General features: G+C 41.5%; 1 protein-coding gene across 1 annotated transcript in view; it reads right to left on the minus strand.

Annotated features, from left to right (window-relative positions):
* LOC124606592 (facilitated trehalose transporter Tret1-2 homolog) overlaps positions 1–25569 on the minus strand; it is a 74462-nt gene that overhangs the window by 20609 nt on the left and 28284 nt on the right. Inside the window, exon 4 of the mRNA XM_047138577.1 lies at positions 9885–10193. Within this exon, the coding sequence (XP_046994533.1) occupies positions 9885–10193 (309 nt within the window). The remainder of the gene's footprint in view (positions 1–9884; positions 10194–25569) is intronic.

Here is a 25569-nt window from a genome sequence, read left to right on the forward strand (position 1 = left end):
GCTGCTAGTTTAAGTTTTCAGCTGAGTCACAGTAGATTAAGGAATGTAAATATGATTTTGTAAATAGCTGTAAGATTTCATAAATATGTGATTTACTAGTCATTGCCGATGTACTTAGACGCTGTTTTAAGTTTCAGGCTAGTACATGCGTGTGATGATGGACAGTGTTGAGTTATCCACTGTGATAGTATTAAGGGACTCCTTGAGATTACTCGGGAGTGAGTTTTTCCTAAAGAATTCAGTGAAACGGACGTTCTGGAAACGCCGTCACAAGGGCGAGTGAGATCAAGCGTGCCGCACACGCGGGCGCAACAATACTGGCGAGGCGAGCCGCTGTCGGCTCTTGTGCCGCTGTTGGCTCTTGTGCCACTGTCGGCATCCTTTGTACTCGCGAGTACGGAATGTGGAGTTGCTTTTCTTCCCGGACAGCTGATGTGAAAGGATTCTGCTGTCAATATTTATGTTTTTTTCGATCTCATGTGTGTTATTTTCTTGTTTAGCGTTAAGTGGAATCTCATGACGAGATAATAATTATGAAAAGGTTATGTAAAAATGTGTATTCTATGTAATTAATTATTAATTTGCGTATTTTGATCTACCTGTTTTTATGACCATGTACTCTGATTAATTTTGTAAATAGTATTCCATTTCTTGATACTGTTAGGAATTTTGACAATTTTAGAATAGCTAAACCATTTTCTATGTTTTCTATGAATTTTAATATGTTGTCAACCTGTTTTATTTTGTGCAAGATGACAGAGTGGAATAAGATTAGGAGTGTCTCCACTCAATTATTATGGTCTAAAAATTGATTTATGCTTAATTAGACGAATGCTAAATTTTGTTGATGTTTTGAGCATATGCATTTCCGCTGTTTCTTTTTTGGGACATTTTCTGAGTCTGTTTACGTTACACGAACATCCTCAGACAACGTGGGGCACGTGTAACGCCGGAAATGCATATCCTCCTATTTCCATCTATTGTACTATTATTTTTTTTCCTTGTTTTGTTACCTCAAGATATGACATTTCTGTCTCTTTATATATTGTAATTGCTTTACTGTTTGGATATATTTATATTTATGCACTTATGTCGATGTATAATTGGTTTGTTTCGTAAATATTATTTGTATTTTTACGCTGGGTCTTGCCTAGGGAAAACTGCTATCGAACGATTACATCGATAGGTCGTGTGAAGACTCAAAGTGTGTAGGATCTTTGGTAGTCTTAACTCTGCCGCGTGGAGCGCGGGCAGAACAGTAAGTCAGGGTCTGGCTGGAGTAGCGAGTGGAGCAGGTGTGTTGTGTGACGCTCCCGCGAGTTGCCGCGCTTTCGGGGTTTGGCAGCATGTAATTGCGCTCGACTCGCGATGATAGTTTCTGACATGGTGTCGCGGACGGGAAGCATTAGCTAGCGCACATCAAGAGCCCGTTTCGCCTGGTGACCGTGTCGAGAAGAAGGCGCGCCAACATCCAGCTTCTGCAACAGCGACGGCCGACAATGAGTGACTGTCGCCACCTCCTCGATCGACGGCTTCAAACCTTCAATCAACCAACAAGGAAGACTAAAAGCACGTAAAGTTTCAGAACTGTATGGCAGACCTCAGCTTTTCAAATTGTTCCATTTGCCTCGCAAAATTACAGCAACTTAGCATGAACCTTTGTTGCTCATTGTCCCAATTGCATTGCCAAGCAGGGTCCCTTCCTTTTCCGAAATGAACCCGAGTGTCGTTGAAATTCAAACGCCAGCATTAAAGTAATATAGCTAACTCGTTTTCACTGCTTTAATTTCAAAGTTCAATTATGGCATTAATAGCTGGCTACAATATTCAGATTACACAAGCACGAATTAAGAGTGCGAGCTTTGTTACCGTATTTTAGCTTACCTGTGACTGCAGCTCAGCTTGGTACGTACTAAATTTTACTATTGTTAATTGTTCAGGATCATTTAATTCAAGTTCAAAGTTAAATCTCTTATTTCTAAATTGCGTAGATTCAAGTAGTTTTTGAAATGATTGTTGAGGTAGTCCAAGACTAACCGTATTTTACTGAATTTCGATGTGCTTCAGAAAGAAAGCTCACTATTCACTTCAGTCACTAAATTAACTTTCGATTTTCCGGTTATTAATTCTTTTGCTAAATTAAGTCAGAGTGTAGCGAAATTTATTACTTCTGACAAACTTTCAGTTTTCACACTACACGTGCCAACCTTCAGTTGCCACGCTTCTAGTGTTTATTATATGTGTAATAACCTTTCTTTTTCAGTTACTATAGTAATTGTCCTTAGGACTGGCGACCGTGATTTCCCCCAAATCTCAAATACCTAATTACCGCTAGTTAATTGTTAACGTAACGGCCGCACATTTACTTTCTTTATTAACTTTACCCCTTTTCAAAATTAATTTCCACCAGTTTCATTAGCACATTTCCTTTCATTTAGATGTAACCCTTTCCTCCCTCTTTACCGACAGGTTAACTTCGGTGACGATTGCTTTTCCAAAACTCCCATTAGGTACACGCGGTTTCATTTTTCACTGTCATTAAGGTCGGTAAGTGAGGGGGAGGTTACACCTGGACTAGGTTTTCAGGCGTTTCCTAGCTCTCTTCGGACCGAATGGCCGGGTGCGGGTGGCACAGCCTCGCCTGTTGTTAGGTTCCCCTCCTCGACGCATACGTCAACATGGGGTCCTCCCCACGGCGGGCGGAAGCCTTACAATACCACCGTACGCCGATTTGCGGGGGAGGAATGTGGTGTCACCGCCAGACACCACACTTGCTAGGTGGTAGCGTTTAAATCGGCCGCGGTCCATTAGTATACGTCGGACCCGCGTGTCGCCACTGTCAGTAATTGCAGACCGAGCGCCACCACACGGCAGGTCTAGAGAGACGTCCTGGCACTCGCCCCAGTTGTACAGCCGACTTTGCTAGCAATGCTACTCTGACAAATACGCTCTCATTTGCCGAGACGATAGTTAGCATAGCCTTCAGCTACGTCATTTGCTACGACCTAGCAAGGCACCATTATCCTTTGTTATATTGCTATTATACTTCTGTATCATCAAGAGCGATGTTCTACAATTATGAATTAAAGTTAAGTATTCCAGAAGCTATGTACTATTTTTGCCTACTATAATTCCCGTCATTGTTCCAGACCTCACGCCATCCTGCGTGAGCTTAACGCGTGCTATTCGGCTACTCGTCCTAGTGTGGATTGGCTGTTGGGTCAGTCCACTACAGTACAAGTAGGCAGCTATGGTATACACCGAAATCTCCTAACCACAGTACTTTACCATTCCTCAAGACGAGCCAAACAAAATAACTAAAGCCATTGATAACGTGTGGTATCGTCCGTCAACTCGTGTTCGTTAGCAGCGAAAATACTGCAGTTCTGTCACGCCATGAAATGAATTCGCTGTTGCGAATACGAACAACCATCAGCTGTGTAAGGGAATGACAACAATGAAAATCTGTCTCGGACTGGGACTCAAAGCCGGATTTCCCGCTTTACGTGAGCAGTTGCGTTAACCCCGTGCACGACTCCCGGGCAAACCCAAACATCCGTATGTCGTCGTTCATGCGTCACAAACTGTACTCGTACACACATAACGCAATTCCTGTACTGGAGAGGACATCTTAATTGAATATGAAGATATAAAGATGGCATCTGTTCTTTCAGACATGTGCGAAAGAACAGATGCCATTTTCATATCGTTAAGACTAACCGGCTGATGACCTTCTTCAGTGCAGATGCACACGAATTGCCTGCACTCTTACGGGGCACTAAGAATGTAGTGTGTGGACTATAAGTTGAGAATGGGGGTCTCACAGGGAGCATGCGCGTCATAAGTTCCTGCAGTCGCGTTACCTTATGCGCCTTCGGTGGCTCAGATGGATATAGTGTCTGCCATGTAAGCAGGAGGTCCCAGGTTCGAGTCCCGGTCAGGGCACACATTTTCAACTGTCCCATTGATGTATATCAACGGCTGTCAGCAGGTAATTGTAATGATTTAATTGTAATTTCATCTTAATTGAAGGTCGCTGCCTGGTATCGGTCGATAAACAAAATATTGCGTGTGTGTGTTGTTAAGAAGAACTATGCAGTGTTCTTTCAGACGTGCACATAGGAAGGAATAGGTAGTGACACAGGAACGACGACGTACTGAAGTTTGGTTCTGGCCTTGTCGGGTGCACGGATGGGCGATGCGGTTAAAGCGACTGCTCGCGAAAAGCGGGAAATGAATGATCGAATCCTGGTCCAGAAAAGATTTTTCATTGTCTTCATTCCTTTAAACAGCTGTTAGTTTTTCTTGTTCACAACTGCGAGTACACTTGATGTATTTCATAACGACCGTAGTCGCCGCATTGTCTGTTCTTTCGAACATGCATGCAAGTCCGAAGGAACATTGTATAGTTCTTCTTAACGACACAGGCTCTGCAATATTGTGTTTGTCAGGTCTACCTGCTTGACTTCTTTAGACGTCTGGATTGCCCTTGTGGCAAAATGTTTTGCAGCAGCGATAATACAATTCATGGGATTTGGGGGGGGGGGGGGGGGGGGTGATGTGTTGTGTGTTGCCTGCGAGCATTAGTGAACGTATGAAAAATAGGTGCCAGGTTTTCTAGGTTGACTACTGAATTAAGTCAGGATACCACAAGGCAACTTGCGCTTGAACAGGTGTTTATACACTACTATTTGGATCGACACTGGTTGGTTCCCTTAATCCTGACTAAGATGCAGCTAAGGGCTCTCCTCCACTCTCTTACTAAAGTCAGCTTTCGCACCCATCAGTGCATCAGACAACAAGTTTACATGAAGAACTGAATACGGGATAACGTCGTGCAACGTGTGTGCCGCATTTGTTGAATACTGATCAAATTCAAACGCTCTGACCGATAGGTGGAATGTTTTGAAATGAATCCTGTTGTGTTTTGTGTGCCGATTTGCAGTTGGGGATGAGACATGTCTTCACCACTTACCACAAGAGATGAAACAGTAATCAAAGCACTGAAGAAAATTCGTGGTCGTGAACTAAAAGCGTAAGTTCCCTTCATTTACCAGAAAGGATGGCAAGATTTTCCCACTGGCTAGTAGGAAAGGTGTAAATCCATGACAGGCGAATATTATGTAGGTGTTCTATATCAAACGGATGAAGAAAATACTCGAAAAGAGGCTATGATTGCTAAACCAAACCAGTCGTGTTTCAGCAGTCACATGCAGTACAACAATATACTGTGCCCTTGTCTCCGGCAGTTCTTTGACAATGCGTAAACAGAGTGATATGAAGAAACTATTTCTGGAACACCTAAATCGAAACAAATTTTGGCTGCTAAACATTTTAGTCCAATTTAAATGTTGTGATTTTCGGAAACAGATGTGCTGCCCTTTCTGCACCGCAGTTGAGGCGTGTCATTTACGCATTGAAAATAAGTTTAGAAAAGAGAAAACTACTTCAAAAATGACAGTATTTTTGAACGTGGAAAACAATTTCTTACCTGCCTTTGTAAAGACCGAGATCTACAACCACATCTACAGTTCCCAAGTTACCTTAAGGTGTGTGGTGCAGTGTGCCTCGGAAACCCCCCCCCCCACCTCCAGCCCCACCCTAATGCCCTCTCCCTGTCCCACTGATAAATGGTACGTGGGAAGAGCAACTGTCCGTAAGCCTTCGCATGATTTGGAATTTCTCTGATTTTGTAGTATTGGCCATTTAGATAGATTGATGTGGGAGGAAGCAATAAGTTTCCTAAGGAAATGTACACCCTAAAGCAAATGTCGTCGTGATTCAGGAACAGTACCTTGTAGCAACTGTATCCATAGTTTGACAAGCGACACTGAGACAATCTTTATCTCACGAAATAGACCTTGATACAATGCACTGCTTATCTTTCTTTTCTCTTTCTCCCATTTTGTGTGTGTGTGTGTGTGTGTGTGTGTGTGTGTTTGTGTGTGTGTGTTTGGGCAGGGAGGGGATGCGTTTACCTTCCATCTTGCTCTCCTGTTGCAGTGTCTTCATCTCCGCGCAGCTCTTAATCGAATGTCCTCAATTAGTTACGGATATATTCCTTATCAGTGTTTTCCACATCCGTCTCTAGCGTTCTGTGGCCTGCAGCTGACAGGAATGACGAGTTTCAGGCTCACAGGTAGTATTAGGCCATTGATTATGTTTCGTCTACTACAGAGCTTAACAACTGGCCGGTTTTGAGCGCGAGTACTCCCGTCTGCTCAGGCACTTGCTCGCGAGCAGCTGCAAGGTCGCGGAGTAGGGAGGGAGGGGAGGGAGGGGAAATGCGCGCGCACGTATGAATAGGACCGCAGCGTGCCTATTGAGTTCGCGCCGACTGTGTAACGTTTAAAGTACTACGATCAGCTCTAACAGTCACTTCGCTGGTTAAGAATCATGTGAAGTCGCCGTTGTTTAACCCCAACAATGCTTTCGCAGTTCAACCCCCATTGGGAGGAATTGTATCTGTTTACAGAAAAAGATGGTGTTGCAAAATGTTTAGTATGTCACAAAACGCTGAATTCTTTTAGGAAATTTAATTTGCAGCGACATTAAATGTCGTACCACGCGACAGACTACAGAAGTGGAAAATGTGATGGACCAGATCGTGCACAGGAAGTTATTAAACTTAAAAGGAAGCTATCCGAAGAAGATCTGGATGACGAAGAAAAATCAACTGAGGCAGCTCTCAGAGTGAGCTACAAAATTGCTTTGTTTTTAGCAAAATCCCTGCGCCCCTTCACTGATGGCCATTTAATAAAAGATGTTTGGTAGTTGCAGCGGAACATTTGTGTCCATCTCAAGTTGAACAGTTTCAGATTGTGCCATTATCTGACATGACCATTATGCATTGCATATAGCAAATGGCAGACGACGTCCAGGGCCAGCTCGCAAATATCTATAAAGATTTTATGGCGTATTCTCTAGCTCTGGACGAAAGTGTTGATACCACTGGAACAGCGCAGCTATCCATATTCATTAGAGGTGTTAATAGAGATCTTCAGGTGAGGAAGGAGCTCCTCGATGTAGTAACCGTGAAGAACACTACAGCTGGAGGTGATATTTTAAATAGTGTTGAAGAAAGTGTTGAAAATATAGGATTGTCGTGGAATTCTTTCGTTTCAGTGTCTACAAACGGTGCACCAGCGATGACAGGGAAAAAAGTAGGTTTCGTTGCGCTTTTGAAGGAGAATATGCAAAAACTGACCGTGCCGAATGAAATAAGGGGCGTTCACTGTGTGATCCACCAGGAAAACTTATGTGCAAAGAGTATCACTCTAAAAAATGTGATGAGTGTTGTTGTTCGTACAACCAATTATATAAGGAAGCATGGGCTACAACACAGACAATTTAAAAGCTTTCTTGAGGGTGTAGAAAGCCAGTATGGTAGCCTGCCTTATTACAGCGAGGTCCGCTGGCTTAGTCGTGGCGAATTATTAAATCGAATTTTTGCCTATTAGATGAGATAAATATGTTCATGGAAATAAATAACATGTGTGTTCCTGAATTGAAGGAGCCTTCATGGAAATGTGATCTCGCGTTCTTAGCAAATTTAACTAGCCATCTGAGTGCTTTGAACATTTCACTACAAGGTAAAGATCTGATAATTACTCATTTCATAGATCGAATACGAGCTTTTAAAATGAAATTGACACTTTGGTTGAATCAGCTGGAAACAGGAAATCTAGCTCATTTCCCTAAATTATCATCCATGCAAGATGTTCACAAAGACTGTGAACGTTATTCACATAGTTTAGTTGCCCTTAAGGAAGAATTTGATCAACACTTTCAAGATCTGACAGCACTAGACAGTGATTCTGATCTGTTATCCTCTCCATATTCAGCGAATATTGAAGAGATTCGTCCTGAGCTGCAACTAGAAATTATTGACTTGCAGTATGACAGAGAATACAGAGACAAATTTCAGAACAAGAAAAACATTTTGGAATTTTACAGACACTTCCCTCAGGATAGATTTCCTCATTTGCACAAACTGGCGGCTACAATAACATCAATGTTCGGTTCCATGTATGTTTGTGAATAACTGTTCTCTGCAATGAAATGTAACAAGACGCGCCTGAGAAACGCATTGTCTGATCGAAATTTAAACTGCACGCTGCGCCTACGATGCACAAGAACAATTACTCCGAACATAGACGCAATTGTAAAGGGCAAAAAGTACAAGATAACAGAGAATCCCACACTTCAGTGACACCTTTTATTGTGTAGCACTTCACAAATTAATACGAATGTAGAGGCATACACTAAGCTAATAAAATTATGTGGCACGTGTACATTGTCCTTTATTTGTTTCATTTGTCACAGTAATAATTCGTGAGTGATATCCCTGCAGGTGGCCGCGGATTTACATTGACTGGCGGCAGCTTTTGTGTATCCCACGTGACTCTCCCCACTCTCCGCTCTGGTCCGGTAGTGGGGGTAGCGTGCTCGCGCCGCTCCGTGCTCGCGCCTTGCTGCTCACAGCTTGCTCCACGAGCACGTATGTTGTGAAGCCCTGGTCTACTACATGGTACTTTTCGTCAGTCCAGATACGGTATTCATTGCCTGTTATAATGGTTTTCATTGTTTATGTTGGTAATGATATCATTACTGTGACAGTCAAAATCCTAAAGAGTAAATAGCCTTTGGATCTTGTACATGATTTGCTCTGGTGGTGAATTTTGAAATTTATGGTAAGTTCCTATGGGACCAAACTGCTGCAGTGATCGGTCCCTAGGCTTACACACTACTTAAACTAACTTAGGCTAAGGACAACACACAGACCCATGCCCGAGGGAGGACTCGAACCTCCGACGGGGGGAGCCGCATGAGCCATGGCTAGGTGCCATAGACCGCACGGCTACCCAACGCGGCAATTGCTTTTGGAAGCACTTCTGTATTTACCTAGACAACCGGTACACTAGTTCACAATTGGTTGACACACTAACGAGTGAGAACACCGTCGCTGTCCGCACAATGCAGTGAAACAGAAGGGAGTCGCCGGACTTCATGCAAATGAACTTGGGAAGAAGGGTACATACATAACGGGCTACGGGAACAAGCAGATAGTGATGAAACTGGAGCACAAGAGAGACGTTGTGACTGTTAGTACATTCCTTGACGAAACTTTTCAAGAAGTAAACTGAAAGAATGGCGTCGTGCAAAAGTGCAAGTGTTGTCATGTATTACGAAACTATGGGAGTCGTGGATAAGAGCGATTTCCAGTTGAAAAGCCACCAAATTGCCAGAAATAGACTTAAAAATATTTTCAAGAGATTTTCCGTATTTATTCGACATTGCATGCTTCGGTGAATACATTCTACACAGAAAACATGGCGGCATAAAAAGCAGTTTGGAATTCATAATAAGTCTCGGGCAACAATTGGTCATATCCTCTCTGCAAAAGGTGTCTTGAATTGGACACATACATCGAACGCCAAAAATGACTAGACTTATAGCCAAGTATTTTCTAGAATTTTTGCCAAGGACTACGACGAGAAGACCAACAAGGGTATACAGAGTATTTCACACAGAAAACGACCTGTAATTCTGTGAAAATAAAATTTCAGTATCTTCTTTAATCTATCCTATACGTTAAAATCAACAACAAAAATTTTGTGAGTGAGTGGGCAGTTGGCACTTTTGCGCGCGTCAGCTCTGGGAAAATTATCCACTGAGGAAGAGGAATGTGCACGAAAACTACTTACGCAAGGGGTTAATCCTGCCTCATATGGCTTCCAGAGTAACACTCGGGAATCGACCGAACGACTATTTGGTAAGTCTGGATAAAACGAGACAATGGGCTGATAGAGGAATAACTGCTGGCCGTAGAAGGGACAGGAGGTAATATTCTGCGAGTGCAGTAGATCGGTAAGGCCACTCACCAATGCCAGACACATGCCGGTAGAAGAAAAGAGAAGCAACCGCCTGCGACCCATTCGGTCTACCAGGAAGGGAGCGAAGCACGACACCACGAACATGGTGCCGTTGATGATCATGGGCGCTACGATGTCGCTGACGGAACCACCTGCCGCGATGAAGATGCTCTGCGTGTAGAAGAGCACCGCGTTGATGCCCTGGATCTGCTCGGCGCACACCACGCCCAGCGAGATGGCCAGCGCGCGGCGGCAACGGCGCGACCGGAACAGGTCCAACACGGAGGGCTCGATCAGCTTGGACTCCTCCACGGCTTTCTGCAAAGGAGCCGCATTTCGTCACTTTAAAAGCAATAGCCCTGAGGTCAAACAGAATGACAACGATAAGCCATCAATGTTAATAATACACAAAGAATCATACACCAAAGAGCAAAACATAATGACTATCTGCTTCATAGTCTGTCGGTTCACCTTTGGAATGCAATACAGCATCGGATTCTGTAAGTCCTTCGAAAGTTTATGGAGGTGTTACAATGGGTTTGCAACAACACAGGCAGTGGAGTAGTGGTGGCCAATGACTGTCAGGATTTCAGTCAGGATTTCAATCATTCGTAGACAATTTTTTAACGTCTCTTCCACTGATTACATCTACATCTACATGGGTTCTCTGCAAATCACACTTAAGTGCCTGGACGAGGGTTCATCGAACCACCTTCACACTAATTCTCTATTATTCCACTCTCGAACAGGGTGAGGAAAAAACGAACATCTATACCCTTCTGTGTGAGCTCTGATGTTCATTTCTCCCTATGTAGATCCACGTCAACAAAATACAGGGTCTACGAAAAAGAATCATCCGATTTGGCACGTCTATATAACGAATTTTGTTTTTTGATGAATGGGGCCCACACTGATGTAGGCATGTCTTGAGTTACAGCTTCCACAGCTACTATTATGCACTATCTCAGTTCATTAATGGTTGTTGATAACGAAGACACATAAACAGAGTTTTTTAGACACCCCCACAAGAAATAATCACATACAGTCAGGTATGGTGACCTTGGAGATCAGTATTGTAAGACTGAATGATTTGGTCCAGCGTGACCGATCCATCATTCGGTAATCCTTTGATTTAAAAATTCCCGCAGATGCCAGTGTGGCGGTTCCCCATCCTGATGGCAAATGAAGTCATTCGAATCAGTCTCCAGCTGTGGGAAAATAAAGTTCTCAAGAACATCGAGGTATGTGCTTCGTACAACAGTGTTTTCAGCAAAGAAAAATAAACCACACACCTTTTACTGTGAAATTGCACGAAACTCATTAAATTCTGGAGAGTCCCTCTCATATTGTACAACTTCATGTGGTTGTTTTACATGGATACTCTGCAAATCACATTTAACTACCTGGCATATTCTCATATTATGGCAGTTCACCTTTCCATTTCCATTTAAATGGATTGTTGCTTCATCACTAAACACTAAGTGTGGAAGAAAACTGTCATCCTCCATCTTGTCAAGAACGAAATTACAGAACTTGAAACACCCCTGTTTTGTCTTTTATTGGGTTTTGTGTAATTTACCGAAGCCGCCAAACAGTTAATTATTATATGACCGTGTGCTTAATGGATGAAAGGCCATCGGTTTTTCTGCTGTGGTTTCGGCGGTATTTCAACCAAGTTCGGCTGTTCTGAGACTGAGTAGTGGAATGATTGAAAGTTTGTCTATTATTAAGGACCACTGATATGTACAAACTGATACGTATTTTCTACTAACACATAAATTCTGAGGCAGTTGCTACCTTCGCCTTACACGTTTAGTTACGGTTCTATCTTTTTATCGTTGCTGATTTTAAGTACTTTGTCACACGCAATGATCATGGGCAACATTCACAACAATCCTCACTGCAACCCATGGTTGTTGCTGGCCGATGCGAAACACGTAATTCGGCACTTGTCACTTTTGGTTTCATATCACTCGCGAATCGGTATCAATGAGGGTCCACCCCACCACGATCAGGGGGACGCGCTCATTTGTCATATTCCAGTGAATTTACCGTTTAGTACTCACTCGACCGCCATTCTTGCCCGTCTCTCCAGTACTACTGCTCACTCGACACTCGTCTCACTGCCTCCTGCAGCGCTCGACAATCGACTCCTGTCTGCTATCGACCTGGGTGTCGGATACTAGCATCTATGTTTGTGGGATCACGGATTCCTTACATCCCCACCCTAGAAACCTTCTTTGTAGCTGCAGGCGAAAAACAATAATAGGAAACAATTAGCACACAGCATATAAATAAAGATGAGGAACATTAGATTCTGGTTCACATACTGAAAGTTACAAAGTATCACAAACTATACCCTATTGACTCCGGTAGCAAACTGCCTCTACAGAAACATCATAAAATATCAATCTATCTTAATTAACATAGCATGGTAAATATTTTTACAAACTTTATCTTACATTCAATAACCAAAAATCTTCGCTTTCAAAGGTTTGTATGGGCTGTTAACTATATATTTGTTACTGATTGAGCTTTTATAACTTGCTCCAGCAAAGACAAGGAAAAAAAAACTAGTTGAATGCCAGCTACTCCTTTGGTATGCCATCCTTTCAGCAGGGTTCTTGCCGTCCATACTACTATCACTCTAACTTATAACTCACTTGGCCAACACACATGAAAGTTAAGGAAGAAATTCACATCCTATTCATTTGAGTCTTTAACACAAGTAAAACTGAAATTGAGAACAAAATATACCATTTATACCTTGACTAATGCACTTATTTTACACTTCCTCATACCTCTACAGACTGATTCGATAATCTTAAAAGCTCCATTATTCCACTAAATATGTCTTACATAACTATTTGCATCACTATAACTAATATGATCGCCCATTGAAAATTTTTAAATTACTGGTCATTTCGTTTTGGCAAACATTTATATACTGCCACATGTGAATTGTTATCACTAATGCTCAGATGAGAGGTACAATATTTCCTATTATATTGACATTAATCCAAATCTGCTGTACGGGTATTATTTATTCATTACACAGTGCCAGAATTATGCTTCTAAGGCTTGATCTAAGTATAACCATAATTGACTCTGATTGCTAATTGGATACATGAATTACTCATGAGTTACACTTTCTGTTTTATCAGCATATATTAGATCAACATGTATACCTATGGATAACTTGCAAACAGATGTTGCTTGTGTGCTAAATGATGTACTTCAAACATCTCTTGTTCAATATACCTCATTACACATAACTCCTTCAACTTAACAGCAACTTCAACTGCAAATATATATATCAACCCTCCATATTCTCTGCAATAGCTACATAAAAATGCTACTCCAGGCTCCTTCGCCTCTCTGCGTATCGTATTTCACATCATTTATTCGACAAGTATCTCATCATGTATTAGTTTCTTCATATGCGTTCCTATTTACAAGCTGATACATTACTTCGATTCTCTCACAATTGCTTGACCTTTTCATGCCTCTTAAAACAACTCTATAAGATTACACAAACTCTTGTTTCCTATCACATTTTATAAACATTGGCTTTTGGATCTGGTTCTCATTTTATTACTTCTGGCACTATTAATTTTGTGATGTACTGACACTAAACTGATTTTTTACTTATTGATTCTTTGACATCTCACATTCTATATCAATAGTAACTACTTGTCCTTATTATAAGTCAACTATAAATTTGTTACATGGTTTCTGACTGAATTATTTGGACAACCACTACCTATTCTAGCTACTATACACTAACTTTCTTAATCTAGGGATAGAGAAAGATGGTAGAGGAGTGAAACTTGAAATAAGAAATTAAGTCTCACCCACCTGGGAGTGTACCAGTCGCCACTTGGTATACCAGCAAAAGAGTTGCTGGGTCCACCTTACTTAGTTTACTGGGTCTCTTATTTCTTCAATTCATACCTCATGATCCCTTCGTCTGTCTTCTCCCCTCTCATAATTCCTGTCATCATCATCTCTCCTATGATTGTGGTAAAACTGTCGACCATCGCCATGGTTCCTATGTCCCTGACCCCCACCTCTACCTCTGTAATTCGGTGGGCCATTAAACTGACTTTGATGGTAATTATTTCCACCTTGGTTCTGATTACACATCTGGTTGTTTTCCTGTGCACAAATAGTTTCTGATTGCTCCAATACATTCATTAAAGTGTCTTTATCTTTAATCAGGCTTCCAGATAAGTTTTCTTGCATCCTACGACTTAACCTCCTTTTAATTGCTGATATCAATATGTCGTCATTCAATGGCTGATGCAATGTTTCATTCAACTCCCAGAGATGCTCAGAAAATTCTCTCAACGTACCTCTCCAGATATTAAGGGACTTGCAATGCAGTAATCTTCAACTGTTGCACACTGGTCACTTTTGGACCAGTATTTCTTCAAAAACTCTTCCTCAAATTGACTGTAGCTGGTAACTTCTTCTTTTTCTTAATCTTTTTCCTAACTCCCCAGGTGCAAGCTTCACCTTCCATTCTGTCTGTTACGAACTGAATTTTATCTGCATCTTGTAAGCAAGCTGGGAAAACTCCCCGTAACCACTTAGTAATATCATTGGATGCAATGCCCCTTTGGGTTCATATTTTTGCCCCATGTGGATCTGGATATACCTATTATCAGCGTTCACTAATGTAACGACCTTGCCCGCCCCTACTGTTAAGGTGGCACTATTTATATTCCTATCAATCTCTTCGGTTTTCGTTTCTAACTGTTGGACTCCCTCCTGCAGCGGTTTGATCTCATTTGTGATTATATGTTCCACAGCCTCCTCCAATTTCACTTGCCTATTTCCCAATTTACCAATATTGACTTGGCACTGCTGTTGTATTTGTACCTCATCTTTAATCTGCTGGTGTTATTGTTTCAATTTTCTACATTCTCTCTTCCAATTCAGTTTTAACACCCTCAACATCTCCCTCAGCTTTTCCAATTATCTCTGCCTTCATATCATTCATATCCCCTCAGATTTGATCTACCTTCACCTCCAATTCGTCGTCTCTCTCCTTAAGAGTTATTCCCATCTGTTCCTGGAATTCCTGCAGTCCTTTCCTTAAGCTTTCTTGGTTTTCTTGGGACATCTCTGCTATACTTTTCTTGATTTTTTGTTCTCTTTCTTGATTTCTTCAATTCCTTTTTTGATTTCTTCGTTTCCTTTTTTCAAAGGTTCAAAGGCTCTGAGCACTATGGGACTCAACTGCTGAGGTCATTAGTCCCCTAGAACTTAGAACTAGTTAAACCTAACTAACCTAAGGACAACACAAACATCCATGCCCGAGGCAGGATTCGAACCTGCGACCGTAGCGGTCTTGCGGTTCCAGACTGCAGCGCCTTTAACCGCATGGCCACTTCGGCCGGCTTTCCTTTTTTGATTTCATCATTTCCTTTAGACATATCTTCTATACACTTGTTGATTTCTTCATATCCTTTCTTCATTTCATCATTTCCTTTGGACATCTCTTTTATATTCTTGTTGATTCCTTGGAGCATCTTGAAATTTTTGACTATGATTCTCCATCCTTTAGACTCAGTTGCTTTCTAATTGGTTTTACGGGTGTCTCAAGGTAACCAGTTGAATGACCCAATGGGCTGTCCATTGACATTCCACTACTACCAATTCCTGACTCATCCTTATCCTCCTGCCCTATCTCCATTTTTCTAACTACCTCCTTCACAACCTTTTCTTTCAATGCATGATCCATTCTCAACTATTCACTATGCACAGACAAGAAAAAAAAAATGAAAAATAACCTCCTAGTAAACCAAACAGTCACTAATTAGCTAAAACTTAAATAATACTTCACTATATTAGGTTAACCCAGACTGGCAAAATATACCTCTCCATTGAACACCATAAAGTACAGAAACCTAACCAGATCAAACATCAATGACTGCAATTATACATAAAATCTCGAAGTAACATACACACAACTTAAACATGTAGTTTACAATAAATAATGCAAATGATACACTATTCTGTGCTGTACAGCATGAAAACACACGCATACTAGCAAACCATGCTTCAGAGCAAATTCGCAAAGAAATGTTAAAAAAGTATTGTTTTTATAATTTCTGCAATTGTCAAATTGATTTTGAAGTTCTTTCCGCGCTGTGAAGATAGTGCAATACTAATTAGTCTCGCGCCAGCAAATCGTCCTCACTCACCCCTCGGCGCTCGTCGAAGTCGCGATGTTTTGACGTTTGAAGTCGCGTTACTAGTGTTGGCGTAGGCTCCTCCATCAAGGTGGCTGTCAGGCGATGCGTTGCTGTAGGTGGTGTGTAGTGCCGTGTGCCGAACGAATTCCGCGGCGAATCGCGCTGACGCAGACTCGTAGTTCAGTGGTTGGCGACGGGATGGAGCTGCTGTCACGTATTTCGTTGATCAGCGGGTAGGTGGCGCAGGCGTCGTATACTTCGTGGGTTTGCCACTAGATGTCGAACTCCGCGTCGTCGTTGTTTCTATTTCAGCCACTTGGCTCTGCTGTAGTCACTGGTCAGTGTGGTACATCTCCGCTATCAAACTCAATGTTGTCGCGGCGTGTGGACCTTCTTCACTGCTTCAAATGCTATGGCTAGCCGCTCACAGTCTGGGTGACGTCATCAAACAATTACGCCACATTCAACACTTGCAAATGCGGTAACAGTTTATGGGTCCACATCAAATTGAGCGATTTACACCGTTCAAAAGATAATTTCGGATACAAAGGCGCTTGAGAACATGCTCTTCATACATTCGTAACGGAATTTTGGCTGGTTCACTCGAGATTGTGAACAAACGCACCTTCTCTTAGAATATGAATTTTACAGTAATTCACGCAGGATTTCGTGTCCATACTTCAATACATTGTTTATTAACACTGCTCTTGTCACTTAAACTCGTAGAAACAAATTGTTTACCGTATCTCAGTCACTTTTGCCCTGCATTGTATATATACGCTTCGTTTCTGCGGTTTCTAATTTCCCCATAACTACATTATGTTACACTGTTCCTAGTTCAAATTAATTTTAGTCACAGTAGCGACAATACCGGATTATTCTTGCACTAAAATCATCCGATAAATGCCAATGTCTTTCCACTTAACCAAAAATGGTACTTAATAACCCATTGTTTGGATCTGAAGACTGCAACTGTCCTTGGCACGGAAGCCAAGGTGAAACACCCCCGTTTTGTCTTTCATTGGGTTTTGTGTAATTTACCAAAGCCGCCAGACAGTTAATTATTATAATTATATGACCGTGTGCTTAAAGGATGAAAGGCCATCGGTTTTTCTGCTGTGGTTTTGGGAATATTTCAACCAAGTGCGGCTGTTCTGAGACTGAGTAGTGGAATGATTGAAAGTTTGTCTATTATTAAGGACCACAAAGGTTGCAATGTACAAACTGATATATATTTTCTACTAACAAATTCTGAGGCAGTTGCTACCTTCGCCTTACATGTTTAATTACGGTTCTATATTTTTATTAGTTGCTGATTTTAAGTACTTCGTCACACGCAATGATAATGGTCAACATTCACAACAATCCTAACTGCAATCCATGATTGTTTCTGGCCGACGCGGTTGACGCGAAACACGTTAACTCGGCACTTGTCACTTTTGGTTTCATATCACTCGCGAATCGGTATTAGTGAGGGTCAACCGCACGATAATCAGGGGGACGTGCTCCCTCGTCATACTCCGGTGAATTTTACCGTTGACAACTCACTCGACCACCATTCTTGCCCGTCTCTCCAGTATTACAGCTCACTCGACACTCGTGTCACTGCCTCCTGAAGCGCTCGACAATCGACTCCTGTCTGCTATCGACCTGGGTGTCGGATACTAGCATCTATGTTTGTGGAATCACGGATCCCTTACAAACTCCACATGTTGTTGTTTGTCAATTTCACGAAGAGCTTGCAGTAGCTGAATTCTGTATAGTTTAATGTTATAATGTGGACGCAACACACGCCAGCCGGACATCTGGGGCATGTTGAGCTGTCGAGTTGTATGGCAAACGGATTTCTGCTCAGATTGTCTCCTAACTCGTTTGTATAGATAAGGAAAAGCAGAGGGCCTATATCACTACTTTGGGGAATGCCAGAAATCACTTCTGTTTTACTCGATGGCTTTCCGTCAATTACTACGAAAATCACGAACGTTGTTGTATATCTGAAATGATATCCCATAAGCACGCAATTTGATTACAGGTCGCTTGTGAGGTATTGTGTCAAAAGCCTTCTGGAAATCTAGAAAGACGGAATCGATTTGAAATCCCACGTCAATACCACTCAAAACTTCATGTGAGCAAAGAGCTACTTGTTTTGCACAAGAGCGATGTTTTCTAAATCCGCATCAAGTAATGTGGCAACAGTCAGTTCTCTTCGAAGAAGTTCATAATGTTCGAGCAGAATATATGTTCCAATATCCTACTGCATGTCGACTTTAATGATGTTGGCCTGTAATTTAGCGAATTGCTCCTACTGTCTGTCTTGAATATTTCTATGACTTGTGCAACTTTCCACTCTTTGGGTACGCATTTTTCGTCGAGCGATCGGTGGTATATGATTGTTAAGTATGAAGCAATTGCATGAACATACTCTGAGAGGATTCTATATGGTAATACTTGCTTTTATTAAGTGATTTAAGTTGCTTCATTACTCCGAAGATATCTAATTCTAAATTATTCATGCTTGCAACTGTTCTTGATTCAAATTCTGAAATATTTATTTCGTCTTCCTTGGTGAAGGAATTTCGGAAGGCTGTGTTTAGTAACTCTGCTTTAACGCCACTTTCATCCATAGTATTTCCATTGCTATCGAGCAGAGAAGGATTGATTGTGTCTCGCCACTAGCATACTTTACATACGACCAGAATCTGTTTGGATTTTCTGCCCAGTTTCGAGACAAAAGTTTCGTTGTGGAAACTGTATAAGCATCTCGCATGGAAATCCGCGCTAAATTTCGAGCTTTTGTAAAATATTCCCAATATTAATTGAAACTCCAAAGAAGTTAGTAAAATTAACACAATAATCATAAAAACCTTAACTGGTTGTCATTTAGTAATTTCCAAAAACAGTAGTACAAAATCTTTCGTGAGTGAAATACCCAGTCCCATAATTCAAATAACACTAGAATCAAATCATTTTACCAACTTATATTACAAAAGTTCATAATCCACTTCTGAATTGGGGGTCAAATTTCCCGAAATCTTCAAAAGGAAAAAATGTATGTACTCAAACAATAACTTAAAATCCTAAACACTGCCTTCACCCATAAAACTGAAATTTCACAGAACAAATTATATCCAAGAAGGAAATGCATAAACCCAGTACATACTGAGAATTTACTGGACAGAATAATTCTTACCTTTATTTACACCCTTTTCATTATACATACAAATATTAAGTAGCATATGGTATGATGTCACCCAAGAGGACCATAAAAGAAAAACGTGAAAAGCTAAACTCAAGTTTGCCACTAAATTTTCTCGAACACACAAGCTGTAACAAAAGCGTCCAATGCGAGACACATAACTCTGTTAGTATTAGCGCTCAGACTCAAAATAAAACGTGCACAGGCTTCAATCAAATACTGTGAGACTCCAAGAGAATGCCTAAATAGTACGAAAGGATTTTTGTTAGCCATTATAAAGAGTATAGTAATAAACTGCATCCTGGTGCACTCTGCATTGTTATGGTTCAAATGGCTCTAAGCACTATGGGCCTTAACATCTGAGGTCATCAGTCCCCTAGACTTAGAACTACTTAAACCAACTAACCTAAGGACATCACACTCATCTATGCCCGAGGTAGGATTCTAACCTGCGACCATAGCAGCAGCGTGGTTCCGGGCTGAAGTGCCTAGAACCACTCGGTCACACTGGCCAGCTGCATTCTTATTAAACAACATCTTGTATAACCAAAAAGGCAGTCACCCCCTCCCGATGGGATTATATGTGGAAACATGACAGTTAAATTGATATGCAAATTAATTAAATTGACATGTAACTTAATTACATTAGTTATGAAAATTAATGAAATTCAAAAATAGAGGGAAATTGAAAAATGGTAGGAATTGTAAACAATGCCAGGATATTCGAAAATGGTAGGAATTTCAAAATCGTTAGGAATTGCAAATTGGATTCCTGGTTCACAATACCACCACCAGAGGCCACTGTCAGACACCCCCCTCTCCCACCTCCCCTCTCCACTCCCTCCACTCCTTCTCCTCCACTTGTGAATCGGTGGGAAAAAAGAAAGGAAGGAAGGAAGATTGGGTTTAACATACCATCGACATCGAGGTCGTTAAAGATGGGGTGGGTAAAAGTCTCCATCTGTGCTCAGCTGCCAGAGAGGATGGACGTTAAGTCTTTACTTTATTGCCGTGTGGGATTAGCCAAGCGGTCTAAGGCACTTCCGTCATGGATTGTGCGACTGGCCCCGGCAGAGGTTCGAGTCCTCCCTCGGGCATGGGTGTGTGTGTTTGTCCTTAGGATAATTTAGGTTAAGTAGTGTGTAAGCTTAGGGACTGATAACCTTAGCAGTTACGTCCCATAAGATTTCACACACATTTTTCTTTATTATTTGTGTGATATGTTCAGTGGATGAAATGTTGGTGACAGACAAGGAGCAATTCAACAGCTATATTAGCCATAATCATGCAGCTGAGGACTGCGTCCATACCTCCCTGCATCACGCTTGGAAACTGCAGATATTGGATGACCATAAGAAGAAGAATACATGCATCAGCGTCGGTTGAAGTTATATTTTGTAACTCAGGATGATAGATGCGTCTGCTGGGACTGTCGATCTTTCACGAAAAGTCCATCGGTCTTCCTAAACGCAAAAGGCGAAACACTTGCCGCTTATAACATGTTCAATTGAGGAGATTCTGGTAACGAGCACGAAGTATTTTAATAAGTGTACTACATGTAAGCATGCAGCTGAGGACTGCACCCGCGTCTCCCGACAAGGGGTTCAAAAATGGCTCTGAGCACTATGGGACTTAACATCTGTGGTCGTCAGTCCCCTAGAACTTAGAACTACTTAAACCTAACTAGCCTGAGAACATCACGCACACACAAGCCCGAGGCAGGATTCGAACTCACGACAGTAGCGGTCACGCGGTTCCAGACTGAAGCGCCTAGAACCGCACAGCGACACCGGCCGGCCCGACAAGGGGACTGGAAAGCATAGACAGTGGATGGGTTATGCAATGTGATGGGTTGAAGATGCATTTTGGAGCTCATAAGATGGCTGCCTGTGCTGGAACTCTCCATCTTTTTTGAAATGCCCCTAAATATATCTAAGAGACGAATAGGTATTCTTCTCCAACAATTCCATACTGACTGAGTTAGACCAGAATCGGCCTCCACACCACCACCACTGTGGGTCGTTTCACAAATTCGAGGATTTCTCATCAGACAGCGATCGAAACTGGCCAATCAGTATCAATTTCTGCATGGCGTGCCCATATACGTTGTTGACATCTAAGTACACAATGTGGCTCAAAATATCAGATGCATTGAACCTCTCACCCATAGATGGGTTATCTGCCTTGATATGTCTATGGACACATTGGCAAAGTTCCCCACGGGTGCACCATTCAAAGAAAAGGAGCATGTCAGAATGAGTCAATAGTTTGATGCTGACTTTGTTTTCTTGAGCATGGTGTCCCAAGACAACGCTGGCGCTATGTAGTAAAAGGCAGCATCCAGAGAATATATGGTTATGCACACATTCTGGAATTTCTCAGATACATCAGCAAACAATCACATGTCAGTGTTCTTGTAATGTCTTGCATATTTCTCCAAATTTCACAGCATGTTAATATTCTGCATCTGATGTGTAATCGCCTATGACATTACTGAAGAATGCACTAATGTTGGGTAGACGTTTTGTTGAGTTTGCCCCATACAATACAGATCCTCTTGCGGGAATACCCCATTTCTGATCGTTCTCAACACCGAAATTAGCCATATGCTCAATGATAAAGTGAGCATTATACTCACTGAGATCATGGGAAAAGACATGTATGTGTCATGCAATTGATACTTCAAGTTGCGCATATTATGGGCAGAACCATTCTAACCCAGTTGTGTGACAACGATTACTACAAGGAGTTTCCGCTTTCCATTATAACAGCTGCCCACAGATATGACAGCCAACCGCCGCATTGTACAAATCATTATTCTCCTTAAACTTTATTATAGGAATTTTGGTGCTGAAAAGCTTATCAACTTCCCATGAACGTTTCTCAATCTCAGTGAGCAATCATATCGCAGGATCATCCCTGATATATAATTTTGGATGGTTTAGACTTGAATCACATGAACATTGAACTTGGTACACAGCCACATATGGCACATGTTTTTCTGTGAAGGTTGTATGTGAGGGGGTGGGTCGCCTTCACAGCGTGTCACAGGAGCAAGGTGACATTCAAAATCAGCATAAACCACAAAGGATCATCACTCTTACTGATGGTAATTCTTGAACTTGAAGAACCTGTTTTCCTTGGTAGACATTATAACACATATTGGTTTCCTTGTAGAACAATCAATTTGATGGTTTGCTAAAAGCTAGCTTGTGTTAAAATAATTCATCCATCTCAAGCAAAAATGAACCATGGACCTTGCCATTGATGGGGAGGCTTGCGTGTCTCAGCAATACAGATAGCCGTACCATAGGTGCGACCACAACGGAGGGGTAGCTGTTTAGAGGCCAGACAAACGTGTGGTTCCTGAAGAAGGGCAGCAGCCTTTTCAGTAGTTGCAGAAGCAACAGTCTGGATGATTGACTGATCTGTCCTTGTAACACTAACCAAAACGGCTTTGCTGTGCTGGGACTGTGAACAGCTGAAAGCAAGGGGAAAATACAGCTGTATATTTTCCCAAGGGCATGCAGCTTTACTGTATGGTTAAATGATGATGGCGTCCTCTTGGGTAAAATATTCCGGAGGTAAAATAGTCCACCCTTCGGATCTCTGCGCGGGAACTACACAGGATGACGTCGTTAGCATGAGAAAGAAAACTGGCGTTCTACGCATTGGAGCGTCGAATGTCAGATCTCTTAATCGGGCAGGTAGGTTAGAAACTTTAAAAAGGGAAATGGATAGGTTAAAGTTAGATATAGTGGGACTTAGTGAAGTTCGGTGGCAGTAGGAACAAGACTTCCGGTCAGGTGAATACAGGGTTATAAATACAAAATCAAATAGGGGTAATGCAGGAGTAGGTTTAATAATGAACAGGAAAATAGGAATGCGGGTAAGCTACTACAAACAGCATAGTGAACGCATTATTGTGACCAAGATAGATACGAAGCCCACGCCTACCACATTAGTACAACTTAATATGCCAGCTAGCTCCGCAGATTACGAAGAAATTAATTAAATATATGATGAGATAAAGGAAATTTTTCAGATAGTGAAGGGAGACGAAAATTTAATGGTCATGAGTGACTGGAATTCGATAGTAGGAAAAGGGAGAAAAGGAAACGTAGTAGGTGAATATGGATTGGGGGTAAGAAATGAAAGATGAAGCCACCTGGTAGAATTTTGCATGGAGCATAACTTAATCATAGCTTACCCTTGGTTCAAGAATCATAAAAGAAGGTTGTATACATGGAAGAAGCCTGGAGATCCTGACAAGTTTCAAATAGATTATAAAATTTTAAGACAGAGATTCAGGAACCAGGTTTTAAGTTGCAAGACATTTCCAGGGTAATCTATTTGGTATGAGCTGTAGATTAAAACTGAAGAAACTGCAAAAAGTTGGGAATTTGAGGAGATGGGACCTGGATAAACTGAAAGAACCAGAGGTTGTAGAGAGTTTCAGAGAGGCCATTAGGGAACAATCGAAAAGAACGGGGGAAAGAAATACAGTAGAAGAAGAATGTGTAGCTTTGAGAGATGAAATAGTGAAAGCAGCAGGAGATCAATTAGGTATAAAGACGAAGTCTAGTAGAAATCCTTGGGTAACAGAAAATATATTGAATTTAATTGATGAAAGTAAAAAATATAAAAATGCACTGCATAAAGCAGGCAAAAAAGAATACAAATGTCTCAAAAGTGAGATCGACAGAAACTGCCAAATGGCTAAGCAGGGATGGCTAGAGGACAACTGTAAGGATGTAGAGGCATATATCACTAGGGGTAATATAGATACTGACTACAGGAAAAGTAAAGAGACCTTTGGACAAAAGGGAACCCTTTGTATGAAAATCAAGAGCTCAGATGGAAACCCAGTTCTAAACAAAGTGGGGGAAAGTAGAAGGTGGAAGGAGTATATACAGGTCCTATACAAAGGCAATGTACTTGAGGACAATGTTATGGAAATGGAAGAGGATGTAAATGAAGATGAAATGGGAGATGTGATACTGCGTGAAGAGTTTGACAGAGCACTCAAAGATCTAAGTCGAAACAAGGCCCCGGGAGTAGACAACATTCCATTGGAACTACCGACGGCTTTGGGAGAGCCAGTCCTGACAAAACTCTACCATCTGGTGAGCAAGATAAATGAGACAGGCGAAATACCCTCAGACTTCAAGAAGAATATAATAATTCCGATCCCAAAGAAAGCAGGTGTTGACAGATGTGAAATTTACCGAACTATCAGTTTAATAAGCCACTGCTGCCAACTACTAAGACGAATTCTTTACAGATAAATGGAAAAACTGGTAGAAGCCCACCCCGGGGAAGATCAGTTTGGATTCCGTAGAAATATTGGAACACGTGAGGCAATACTGACCCAACGACCAATCTTAGAAGATAGACTAAGGAAAGGTAAAACTAAGTTTCTAGCATTTCTAGGCATACAGAAAGCTTTTGACGGTGTTGACTGGAATACTCTCTTTCAAGGTGGCAGGGGTAAAATACAGGGAGCGAAAAGCTATTTACAATTTGTACAGAAACCAGATGGCTGTTATAAGATTCGAGGGCATGAAAGGGAAGCAGTGGTTGGGGATGGTTTGAGACAGGGTTGCAGCCTCTCCCCGATGTTATTCAATCTTTATATTGAGCAAGTAGTAATGGAAAGAAAAGAAATATTCGGAGTAGAAACTGAAACCCATGTAGAAGAAATAAAAACTTAGAGGTTCGCCGATGACATTGTAATTCTGTCAGAGACAGCAAAGGACTTGGAAGAGCAGTTGAACAGAATGGATAGAGTCTTGAAAGGAGGATATAAGATGAACATCAACAAAAGCAAAACGAGAATAATGGAATGTAGTGGAATTAAATCGGGTGATGCTGCGGGGATTAGATTAGGAAAGGAGACGCTTAAAGTAGTAAATGAGTATTGTTATTTGGGGAGCAAAATAACTGATGATGGTCGAAGTAGAGAGGATGTAAAATGTAGACTGGCAATGGCAAGGAAAGCATTTCTGAAGATGAGAAATTTGTTAACATCGAGTATTGATTTAAGTGTCAGGAAGTCGTTTCTGAAAGTATTTGTATGGAGTGTGGCCATGTATGGAAGTGAAACGTGGACGATAAATAGTTTGGACAAGACGAGAATAGACGCTTTCGAAATGTGGTGCTACAGATGAATGCTGAAGTATAGATAGGTAAATCACATGATTAATGAGGAGGTATTTAGCAGGACTGGGGAGAAGAAAAATTTGTGGCACAACTTGACTAGAAGAAGGGATCGGTTGGTAGAACGTATTATGAG

This window comes from Schistocerca americana, chromosome 3 (genome assembly GCF_021461395.2).
Source record: "Schistocerca americana isolate TAMUIC-IGC-003095 chromosome 3, iqSchAmer2.1, whole genome shotgun sequence".
NCBI classification, from domain to species: domain Eukaryota; kingdom Metazoa; phylum Arthropoda; class Insecta; order Orthoptera; family Acrididae; genus Schistocerca; species Schistocerca americana.